Source organism: Meleagris gallopavo, chromosome 1 (assembly GCF_905368555.1).
Source record: "Meleagris gallopavo chromosome 1, MGAL_WU_HG_1.1, whole genome shotgun sequence".
NCBI classification, from domain to species: Eukaryota; Metazoa; Chordata; class Aves; order Galliformes; family Phasianidae; genus Meleagris; species Meleagris gallopavo.
In genome coordinates this window covers 90,384,172-90,395,996 of record NC_139404.1, presented here as the reverse complement: position 1 = coordinate 90,395,996, position 11,825 = coordinate 90,384,172, and the positions used below count along the sequence as shown (strand labels likewise).

Genomic DNA, 11,825 nt, shown 5'->3' with positions numbered 1-11,825 from the left:
CCTCCCCCCGCCCGCCTCACTGCGCAGGCGCCCCCCTCTCCCAGCACAACGGACCGGAGAGCGCCTGTATGTGCGCGCGTGTGTGAGGCGGGGGGGGGGGGAAGAACAACTGAAACGCCAGCGCCCGTCCGCACGCACGTTAACAAGGCCCCGGCCAGAGGTGAAGAGATCGCAGCCCCGCGCCTGCGCGCCGCAGCCGGCGGTGCTGTGCGTGGGGGGCGCGCGTGCGAGGCGGCGCCCCCCGCGTCTGCGCGACGGCGCCGTTGGGAGGGGGGGGAGCGCGAGCGCGGCGCGAGGCCCGCGCAAGCGCAGAGCGAGGCCGCGGCGCTGTTCGTTGGCGGCTGCGCGGTGGGGACGCGGGGGGAGGGGTCGCGCGGCGGGGGGAGGGGCGGGAGGGGGGGCCGGGAGCGGGGGAGGGTTTATCGGGCGGCCGATTTTGGTTAAAATATTCAAAATGGCGGACGGAGGAGCAGCGAGTCAAGATGAGAGTTCGGCGGCGGCGGTGGCGGCAGCGGCAGGTAATCATTACTGCATTTTACATATTCATATTCATACTCGCACACGCGGCCCCCCCGCCGCCCGCCCGCCCCGCTTAGCATAATTTATTAGTACTCAGGATTATTATAATTAACGGCGCAGGAGGGAGCGGGGGGGGGAAGCAGGCAGGCAGCCTCCCCGTGCGGGGACACACACGCGCGCTCCCTCCCTCACCCGCCCGCCCGCTCCTTCGCGCGGGGCCGCACTCGCGGCCGCCCGCAGCCGGGGCAGCGCCGGGGGGCGGCGGGGTCCGGGGGGGGAGAACGGTGGGGAGAGGGGGAGCTCTGCGCGTTGGCGGCCGGGGGGGCTGCGGGGCCGGGGGGAAGGTTGCGGAGCAGGGGGGGCCGGGGTAAGAGCCGCTCCGTGGGGCCGGGGGTGAGAGAAGGGCTGGCGTTCTGCTGCCCACCCTCCCCCCGCCCCCCCCGGCTCCCAGTCAGGGTTATTTCCCCCAGAGCCCGCGGGCACGGGGTGGATGGGTGCGGATGGCCTCCAGGAGGGAGGGGGGAGAGGAGGGAGGGCGGGAGCGCGGCGTGGCTTTATCTATAAAGCCCCCCCCCTCCGGCGAGGCGTGGGGGTCAGCGCTCGTCTGGGCTGGGGCGGGGGGGTTGCGCGGAGTTTTCCCTTCTTCCCCTCCACCTTTGCCCCCCCGCCCCCAGCAGAGCAGCCCCCCGGGTACGGCCCCGCCGCCCCTTCCCCTGGCCCCGTGCGGGGGGCTCGGCGCGGTGCTGGCAGCGCGGGGTGCGGGCCCGGCTCCCGCTCCCCCTCCTCTCCCTTCTCCCTCTCATTTGAATAATGTCTAATTCGGGGAGGTTTATATTATTGAAATGGCCGCCCGGCTTTCCCCGCCTCTCATGTTTAGTAATTCAGACCTTTAATAACAGCCACTCAGAGCCCAACGCCGTGTTTATATTTTACATTCGCCCCATGTGCTTTTGTGGTTCAATGTGATTCTTCTTTCTCGCTCTCTCTCGCTTTTTTTAAAATTTCTTGGCAACCCACAGGGCCCCGAGATCAAACCCAGGCGGTGTGAGGAGAGGAGGGGGAGCTGGGCCCTGGCTGCTCTGGCAGCGCCTAGGCCTCACTCTGCTGCTTGATTTATTTACTAATAACCAAAATGACCCCCTCCCCCCCATTCCCCCCCCCAGCCTCCACTCCACCCCTGCCAGCAAAAACAAAACCCTCCTGGGGCCTGAGCAGCATCAGATCTGCTCGTAGATTCTCAAACACTCATGTCTTTTAAATAAGGAGCTTATTTTTAATTTATAGCAACTCAGGACTGTAAAGCTGTGCCTTTCATATTTGCTTTGCAGAGGCTTGGGCATTTTTGGTCCCTTTGTCCTTGCTTCTTTTCCTTAAAGGAGAGTTGCTCCTAATTTACGTTTCCTGGCACTGGGAGAGCTGCTGAAGGCACACTCAAAATCCAAACAGCTCTCCTCCTCCCTCTGAACACAAACAGTATTGAATACATTGAGGATAATCTTATTCGCTTTCTTTTTGCTTGGTGTGGATGCAGTTAAGCAGTGCTATGTGTCAGATGCTTTTGTCGTTGCTTGAATCTGACTATTCTGGTTGGCTGTGGGTTTTTTCTTTTCCCATTTAGATTTGGCTTTCAAGAAAAAAAAGATGCCACTAGGCAGCGCAGGGCCTAGGAAGGAAGATAAGTTTGCAGCGATTGTGGTGTAAGACCACCAAGTGGAAATTGAAATTAATCCTCTTAAATTGTCTGCAGTAATTCGGCGTTAAACCAGATATGAGGCTACTTAGAAAGAAAACAAATGGACTGCTTTATTAGAAAGAGGCGGCAACTTTAAAAAATTCATGTATGCGGGCACGGGTCTCGATAAAGCTGTCTAGGTTTTCATTAGTGACCATTGTTTTCAGCCCGTGGAGAAAAGGACCTAGCAGCAGGACTCTTCCCAGTAACTGCGCCCATTAGCATGTAAACATCTCTGAAACGCTGTGAGAAGAGAGTTCCTATGTATGCAAGTGCGGTCAGTCTGTTTTGCAGTTGGCTTCTAAATTTAATTTCTCTCCAAATACTACGCTGCAGCTAATGAAAAGCGTTTGGGTTTACAAAAATAACGGCTCGGGCTATTTATCCTTTTTTGCTTCACCCTTGGTGAAGGCAGGCCTTGAATACTAGAGGAAAAAAAAAAAAAAAAAAGAGAATCAGTGGAAGTGGTAATGAGACTGTTGAGGTGACTGACTGTTTCACAGCCCAACAGCACCGGGGCTGGCTGGACAAAAAGCCGTAATATGATTTCATGCCTTAAATAGCATATGTTTTTGCACTCGCTTCGCGAGATGTGGTCAAGCCGATGATGTCATTGGCCAGAGGACAAGGTGCAGTTAATTTGATTTATTGACCTGGGGTGAGGTGTAGCACTGAAACCTTCTCATAGGGAAACCATTTATCTGAGGACAATTTCCTTTATAGCAGCAATTTAACCACTGCTGAGACTGTAGATATTTTATCCGGGATGATAAAAATGTACGTTGCGTCTTGCAAACAAAATTTCTTTGTCCCTGACGTTTTAGTAATTTTTATAGAACGGAACACTGGACAGTGGCCTTGTACAGCCTTATGGCTGAACTGGGGTTTGTGGCTCTGTATTCAGTTATTTACATGACAAAATAGAAATGCGTTTCTCTCAAACATATCGTGAGACTGTGTTTTAGCTCAAAATTGTACTGGAATATCCAGCTTGATGCGGATGGAAATGTCTTTGGCGTTGAAGCCTGCGGCAGTGTGTTAGTGGGAAGTCTCCTTTCTGAAACCCTGGCCTCGTCTTTGCTTTTTGGAAGGTGCTAGGACTAATGCTGGGGTATTATTTCTGAGTCCTGAGCAAGGACTTCTGTACTTTACTACCGATGGGTGTCAGATTCTGTCTGCCAGTGGCGAGAGAATAAAAGAAATGATTTTTTTTTTTTTTCCTCCTTTCTTATGGACTGCCTGGCTGCGGTGAGGGTGGGTGGTTGTGCTGCTGTCCTGGTGCTTCCGAGCTGTTGCAAAGGGGTTATGTTCTGGTATTTTGCAGTTTTCTGAACAGCTGTTCTCAGGGACAGAAGCAAGAAGGCTTGTCCTCCCTGTTGAGCAGTTATACAGTCTGGTTGCCTTTGCTCAGTTATCAAGGTGGCACTGCCTTGTCCCCCCCCCCCTTTCTTAACCCCCTCCCCACCCACAACCCCTCTCAAATTTACCAAAACTTTCAGTCTAGCAGCTGGTTGGATGAAAGATTAACCTGTGTTATTACCTATGAAGACCAGAATTGGGAAGATGTATGTCAGTGTGGTAACATTATCAACTACAGGAGCTGGGGGTTACTCCTCCCTTCCTCAAAGGAACGGGGGAGAATCTCAGCTTCCCACCCTGTCATCTTAAGAGGAAAAAATCCCCGATTTGCTGTCACTAACAATTTCTCAAAGATTAGCCCACAGTAATAATTCAAGCAAGTAAGTGTTACACTGACTTCCTGATGCTGAATGTGAATAGTTTCTGGATGCTTGTCTTAGCGAGCAGTGATGATGAGATGTGGATCTGCCTCAGTTGACGGAATCAGTGAGGTAACCTTCAGCTCCATCTGTCCTTTAAATCTGTGAAGCACCAACAGATTCTCTGTTAGAAGTCTCTTAGGCTGTGTTGTTCCTACTTCTGGTCAATCCTAATAATACCCTGAAAAATGAGATCTTGACTGTCATTGTCACCTAAATAATCGTTGTCAAAGTTCAAGTGGTAAATCCGAATTCAATGCGGCACCTTTTGGCTGTTTTCATTATGTTCAAATATGCAAAGATGCAAAGAATTTTGAGGTATATGTTTTGTCCCTCCTGTCAAGAATGCTTTTGTTTGATTGATCTGCCATCCTGCTTTTTTTTTTTCTATTAAATAAATAGCATTTGTCTCTTCCAGAGACGCATTCGTTTTCTCTATTTATTCTCTGGATAAAATTGTTGTTTGTACTATGCAATAATTTATTCATTTGCTTTCATCAAATTTTGGCTCTCTTGGAGTCCAGGACTTCAATCTGATTGCAACATATTTAACACGCATATTTAGCCAGTTATTTTTTCCCAGCAATGCTTTCCATTCCCGTCAAACTGTTGTTGCTCATAAAACAACAATCTTGATATTGATAATTTATACAGCTGACAATTAGGTAGCTGCTTACACTTACGTTTTTATTATATTTATCTTGAGAGATTCAGTGACAATCTTGGCAAATGACTCTATTTCATGACCCATCTTCAATCTCCGTGACAAAGTTCTTGTTAAAAGGGCTTGAACAAAATTAAGTATGACTGGAGTGTCCCAAATGCGGCGTGCTTGGTTTGGGTGCTTGTGCTGGGATATGAATGAGAGACCATGTCATGTTGCTGGGTAGGCTTACAGCGCTGTTTGCTGCTGCAGAGATTTGCTTCTCTGTTGACAAATTTTCCCACCCCTTTCCCTTTTGTGCTGCGCTGCAATACAAAGCAAGTTAAATGTGGGTTTTGCTGGAGCGAGTGTGGGAGAATTGGTACATTTAAGGAAAGATGCTAGTCTTGGCTAGTGTATATTGAGTAATTGCTCATGTTTTACTTGAAACTGTTTGACAATAACTAGTTGAAAACATGCACATAAATACATTTTCCTTTCTATTGTTCTTCGGGTTAAATTTCTTGTATGAGTTGACCCTCATGCTGCTTCATGCACGCTTATTCTTCTCCCTGGAAGAAATAATTACTTAAAATGTCAGTGTTATTCCTCTCCCTAGCTTCTTATTTCACAACCAGATAGCAAATATCTGTTTTTGTTAGCATAACTGTATTAGAAATTATGACCTCTTTAATTCACTGCAAGGTGTTTGCAAAGGTTTTATTTTTAATGGACTACTACTGGCTAATTGAACTAGTTTAAGGTTAATAAGCAGCACACTTGAGTGATGAAGTGGTGGTTTAGAGTAGAGGATTTACTGGGTTCCAATCTTGACTTTGTCATCAATTTTGCTTGCTTTGCAGTTTTTGGCTAAATCCGTATAATGGGAATGATAGAGAATATTTTCACTGAAGTGTTGCTGGGGGAATAATTAGCTAATGTTTCATAGCATTTCTGAGGATAATATTGCACCTCTTCTGCTTGTGCATGTAATTGTACAAGCTTGTGTCCAGGTTATACTTTGCTTAGGATGTTTCGGTGCTGACATATTCGTGTACTCTCATCAGTGTTGGAGGCCTCCTGTTGTAAAGGCACAGATTACTGTCAGTTCTAACTACGGTGTGATGCGAATCTGCTATGGGGTATGCACTTCAGTGGCAATTTAAATCAGTCTGAGTCTGGCCTCCTCCCCCTGTGTGTTCCTGTCCCTTTCCCCACACTTGTGCAGATGCTCGCCTGATTCCTTTGCTGAGCTTGTCTGGGGAATTAAGTTGGCAGAAAACACGCCTTGCTAAAAATAAGTTTTTTGTTGGTTTAGCTCTCTGAACTGGCTTGCAGTGTGGTTAGACAAATAGCAGCACCAATGGAGGAAGGGGACAAGAAGCGCATATGTTGACTCAAGTCTTCTCCTAGTTCCATTCTATCTGATGGCATTCCTGTTTGGTGGAAATCATAGAGTGGTTTGGGTTGGAAGGGACCTTTCAGATCACCAAGTTCCAACCCCCTGCTATAAGCAAGGGACACCTCCCACTAGACCAGGTTCTCAAAGCCACATCCAGCCTGGCCTTGAACACCTCCATGGAGGGGGCATCCACAGCCTCGCTGGCCAACCTGTTTCAGTGTCTCACAACCCTCACAGTAAAGAAAAAAAATATTCTTGCTAATATGTAGTCTAAATCTACCCTCTTCCTGTTTGAAACCATTTCTTCTTGTCCTGTTGCTACGTGCCTTTGTAAAATGGGGTGTCGTGCTCTTGTCTGCGTGGTCAAACCACTTGCTTGGCACCAGTTCCAGCATCTGATTTCTAGGATGCTGTGGGTTAGCTTGTTAACCAGGTGGATTAACTAGCCTGGCATAATTTTAGATTGCAAGTTTGTGAATTGAAGTTGGCTCAACAAAGGCCTTCAGTTCCACTAAGGACAGCGTGAGAGAGAGGATCAAACTGAGTAGGGGGAAGAAGGAAGAAGAGTCAAGTTTCCCCTTCTCAGGAGCAGCAAGTATTTTAGTTTGCTTAGTTGCATTGTATAGCCTCACCTTTGAGTGGTGTGAGACACAGCACAGCCACAGTTGGTGGGCTCGACTTGGTCTCAGATGGTGCTAGCCCAAGGGAAGTGATGGGAGTGTGTGGCCATGGGCACAGTGCTGGGCCTCCTCTGCTAGCAACAGGCTGGTACAGAGATTATTGGTGTTGAAACTGCACATCAGCGAATGAGTAGCTTAGAAACCAGCAGATGCTGACAATTGGGCATGGTATATGTTGTCACAAGTATGACTGCTTTAATGGCTGCTGTGATAGAGACTCTTAAATAAAAATTGAACAAGGCCTATGGGTGGTTCCCATTGTTTCAGAGTTGCCTACAATGAGAGAGACTGTGGCTCCAAAGGGCGTACTGTCAAAAGTACCTAGGAAGTTACAAGCACTGTTCCTTTTGCTAAATTAGTCTGATATCCATCCCTGCATCAGCCGTTTAACATGATGGGTTTGGAAAAGATGCATCTTCTATAAACTGTGTCATTATGACAACAAACCTTTTTTTCAGCGTTCCTCTTTTTCTTTCCCTCTTCCCAGAGATCAGCTTTGGCTGTACAGAAATGAAGTAGCATATTAGCAGTCTTTATAAAACGGCTGTATTTCACGCTGTATGACATAGCATGGAATTTTAGAAAAGAAAGCTACAAACAGCTGAATTACTTAATCTGTAAATACTACAGAACACTTAAAATATATGCACAAAAACCTGTTGAATGAGGATGGAGATGTAGCTTGTTATTCTTTTCCTCTCCTTTAGGGCTTAAGGGCTGTTAGGAAGCTGCCATCCTTTTTGCAGTGAGCTCCTTTGCTGTTTGTTCTCTTTGTCCTTCTGATGATTCAGTTTTATTTGAAAAATGCCATGTGACTTAGTAATTTGTGCCTGACCATACCAGTGTGGAGTTGTAGCTTTATACTGCTTGGATATAGCCCAGGGGGAGGAGTATACTGTGAATAAAGGTAAAAATGACTCAGACATCTGATGAATCACTCATTTATGTATTAGTTAATATGGTCTACTGAATGAAAAATGTGCTTTAAGTTTCTTTCAGGAATTGTACTGCAAAGATGCCTTTCTATTTATCCATAATTCTGCTTCTTACCTGCTGATCTTTAGTACAGATGTTATCGCTCTTGTTTGAGTTTTCAGCTGGAGGTTTAAATCGGTATTGGAACTTGATTATTTCGAAGGCAGAGAGAGATGGAAATGGCAGAAAATGCTGTCCGACTCCCTACCAGCTTCTACCAGTGCTTCCCACTGTGCATGTGTGCACACCCTTTGGGAAATGTGCTGGGAAGCTTGGGCTGTGAGTGGATTCTTCTAGCTCTAATTGCAGCGGTAGAGACATCATTGCTTCTGACTGTTGAAGTTTGCTGTTTCCTTGCATCTGTTGGGTCTGCCCACATGAGTGTTGTCTAATCCATTCAGGTTAAAATTAGCAGGGTTAGCGAAGACTGTGGTCTTAGCTGCCTGGAGTAGCCCAGATAACTCTGATTGAAATCTATGAGTGAGGGATCGTCTTGAGTTGCTTTGTCATCGTACCTGAGGGTACAGTTCACGTTACACTTAATCCAATATAAGAGTGGGTTGCTGCCAAAAAGAAGTGGGAACATAAGCAGGGAGAGTATTGGGCTGTCACTTTCTGGATTATTGTCTGTTCTGATAAAGGCTATGTAAAACTGCCCTAGCTTCTGGCAGAAATTGGGTAGCATTGCATGGAGAAACTGGAGGTAGGGAGAGCAAAGGGAGGAGTAACCTGCTGGCAGTGTTTGAGTCTGAACGAGGATGTCTCTTCTCAGTGTTAGAAATATGTGGCTGTCCAGTCATTCTTTTTTATTAAATGTGTTGATCTGAACTTAGAGTGTAAATTGTGAGTTTGTCTAGTACTAGTCAGTTCCCTTAAGAAGAAAAAAAAAGTTGTAAAGTCATCTTTACTTGCCGTTCCATTTCAGTTAGAGTATGGTTAGCTTTAGAGATCTTATGACAACAACACTGATTAAGCTTGGGAACTTGGAAGTACTTTTCAGAACAGTTGAGGATTTCTTCTGTATATGTATTTAGTCCAAAGTCTAGCAGGTCCTTACTTCAAATGAGTGGCTGTGTCTTAACGTGGCAAGTTGCTTGACTCTCACAGCATCACTAACCTTTATCCAGCTTCTACTGCAGGCACAGATGCTCTTTGCTTAGGCTGGATTAGCCAAAGGAAGAAGCCTGGCTGCATAAATTTCTATGCCGCTTACATGTTAGTTTGCCTGTGAAAGGTAGTACAACAGAATGTTTAGACCTTCCTTGTACGTTGTTCTTCACATCCAGCTCAGGCAAGCACAGAGACAAACATTCCTACATTTTTGGGAACGTAACCAAAGGCACTGTCCCTGTGTTTACCCTGGTTTTACATCAGGAGTCTGCTGTTGGAAGAGGTCAGGTGTATCTTGCATGTGAATCAGTATGGTGATTTTTGATCTTTTCCTTCTTTCAAACAAAAAGAGAATAGACTTCCCACTTATCTCTCAGTTCATTTTAGGTTTCATAGGTGGTTCTTTTCCTACCCTAAAGTGCTCATCAGCACCATAAGAGTTCTGGAAAGATGATGTTCTCTGCATGCCCTGAACATATGCAGCTCTGTAGAGCAATCTGGGTGTTGCTCTTATGTCTTTCCTACTGTTTGCTTGTATGGGAACTAGAGAATTGGAGGCTCCTTTTGCTGTTTTACCTTGTGAAGATAAGGGGAAGATGGGAGGGGTTCGTGCTTTAAAAATTCAGCCTCTGTTACTGCAGCATAAAAAGAATCCACTGCTGAGTGGATTCCCAACTTTGTGAGGGTCTTGAGTGTCTTCCAGAAGTATCCTACAGGCACAGACTGCAGAAATCTGCATAATTCTGAAATTTCTTTACTAGGAGGCTGCTGCTTTTCTCATTGCAGCAGGAAGCAACGGTGGTGTAAAGAATAATCTCCCTTCAGAGTTGCAAGATGTAAAATGGCTTTTCATCACGATACATTTTAATTTGTTTGGTAACCTAGTTTCAACACAGTTGCACCTTATATGGTTCCCTTCTGTGGCAGTGCAGGGACGTGTTCAAAATATGCTGAGGACTGACTAAAGCCCAGTGTCATAAAACTTCCTGAGAATGTGACTGAACCATGCTTGTGTTGGAAAAACTACTTCGTTAATATCATTCTCAACATAGTTAAAATTGAAAATGGATCCAGGAAGGTCTTACAACTCATTTTTAATAATATCTCTAGCAAACTAGCTATTTTTAAGCTAACGGCTAAGTTTAAAGGATATAGCATTGAATTTAAGTACTTTTTAACTTCAGCTTTCTGTGATTTTTGGGTAATGAACTCTTCAGCAGTAGGAAGGATTTGCTATGTGGTAGTTTGAATAAAGACAAAGACAGTTTCTCACGTTGGTTTGTGGGGGATAGGAGGAACAGGCAGTGTTTCTGCACTCTGTGGTCTATAAGTCAGGTTTGCAAGTGTTTTGGGCATCTCTAAAGATCTTAGAAAAAAAATTCAATTGCTCTCCTTTAATAGTATTGATTAACAATATGAATTAAAAATACCGCATACAAAGGTGTGCCAGCAGTTCTGTCCTGTCATTCTCCATATGTAGTGTTAACATACGAGAAGGTTAGGATTAACAGAAGGACTGTTGTTGGGATAAACCTCATTCAGAAAGATCACTTCAAAGTTGCATGAAAAACTCTTTCCAAAGTCTTGAGACAATCTGTCATTTTCTGTGCGTGCTCAGAAAGAAGCGTTAGTTTTTTAGCTGCTTACGGGATCGGTTAATCTGTCAGTCTCTCTAAATGCAAAATTAACTGCAGGCAGAGCAGTATCTTCATTATTTATTGAAGTTCTGATTTCACGTGGTGTGGGTCTGAGCTAGAAATGCTCTATTTACGAATGAGGGGGGAAGTTTCATTGTCATTTGTCATATATTGTCATCACAGATGCATCTGTGGATTGTATAATACAGACACTTAAAGAAGCTTGGAATTATTATAGAGAAATTGAGAAATCTGACTGCATTTCTGGCATGACTTGTTTGAGGTTTTATCAGCCCATTGCTCTCAGTTTTCTGAGTTTGTGGCAGTTGTATTGACTGTGTTTTGTGTATTAGGCTATATGCCTGTATACACAAGTAATAATCACCAAAGGCAGCATCTGTCCCTAAGGCTTTAGAAAAACAAACACTTGGAAGGTAGAGAAATGAACGTGCCTTTCATTAGCAGGGAGTAGCTTGGTATGCTTAACAGTTTTCTTGTAATATGTAGACTGCTATGGGCAGTTGTTTCTTGAACAGGCTTAATTCAGTGACAGGTTGGTTAGGGGTTTTTGTGACACTGTCATCCAAGTTGTAGCTGTCATTCTTGGTTATGTGTATTAATGTTAGGAGAACACGGGAGACAAATGTTGTGGATGCAGCTGTCTACTAATTACCTGTATCTAAACTCCTCACCTTGTTTACAGTGTCAGCTTTGTATGTAGTTGTTTGTTGTGACAAGCTTTATAAAATGTGGGTGCTGGACAGGCAGACTGCTTCAGTACTTCTGTCCTTTGCCTTTGCTGTAATCAGTGTTGTGGATAGCAATGAAGTGTCTGACCGAGGCATGAAGCCAGGATAGAAATGTGGTTTAATTGATAACAAAGATGTTTCTGTTTTCTTAGAAGCTGTTGACCAGTGCACACTGGAACTCTGTAGCCAAATTGACTTGGTGCATATGGTTGTGTGGAAGCGTTCTTTGGTCCGGCAGAAATCTTAGAGATTGTTTTTAAGAACCACTGAGGTAGCGAATAAATACACTTCACTACGTGGTGTGATCTACTTGTTAAAATTTGTTTGGAAATGGTTGCTTTGGTGCTCAGCAACACTTCAAGACTGAACTGTGCAACATTTGGCGTAGGATTACTACGTGATATGAAAACTCTGGGGAGCACCCACAGGAGAGGCCAGCTTAGAGGAAAAGGGTGATACTTGGTTTCTGAGCAGACTGGTGGGTGCTCTCAGAGCCCTGCAGATCCCTGCACTGCATTTAGTGAGCATTGGAAACAACCACCGGTGCTGGAAGGCCCTGCTGGGGCGGCCCTTAAACAAAAGGAGGGCTAGGCTCTCAGC

The 11,825-nt window shown here is 45.5% G+C and overlaps 1 protein-coding gene and 1 long non-coding RNA gene across 3 annotated transcripts in view; one reads left to right on the top strand and one right to left on the bottom strand.

Moving 5' to 3' along the window:
* Nucleotides 1-400: 400 nt before the first annotated feature.
* Nucleotides 401-11,825, top strand: part of POU2F1 (POU class 2 homeobox 1) — a 120,760-nt gene continuing 109,335 nt past the window's right edge. Inside the window, exon 1 of the mRNA XM_085240252.1 lies at nt 401-518. Coding sequence (XP_085096378.1) covers nt 455-518 — 64 coding nt within the window. The 5' untranslated portion in view covers nt 401-454. The remainder of the gene's footprint in view (nt 519-11,825) is intronic.
* On the bottom strand, nt 3,727-7,575 carry LOC146545511 (uncharacterized). 2 transcript variants are annotated; one of them, XR_014887476.1, is made up of 4 exons: nt 7,411-7,575; nt 7,202-7,254; nt 4,713-5,244; nt 3,727-4,131 (listed from the first exon to the last, which is right to left on the bottom strand). It is a non-coding gene; the product is annotated as an uncharacterized LOC146545511 (long non-coding RNA). The 2 variants fall into 2 exon arrangements; XR_014887477.1 differs by lacking the exon at nt 4,713-5,244.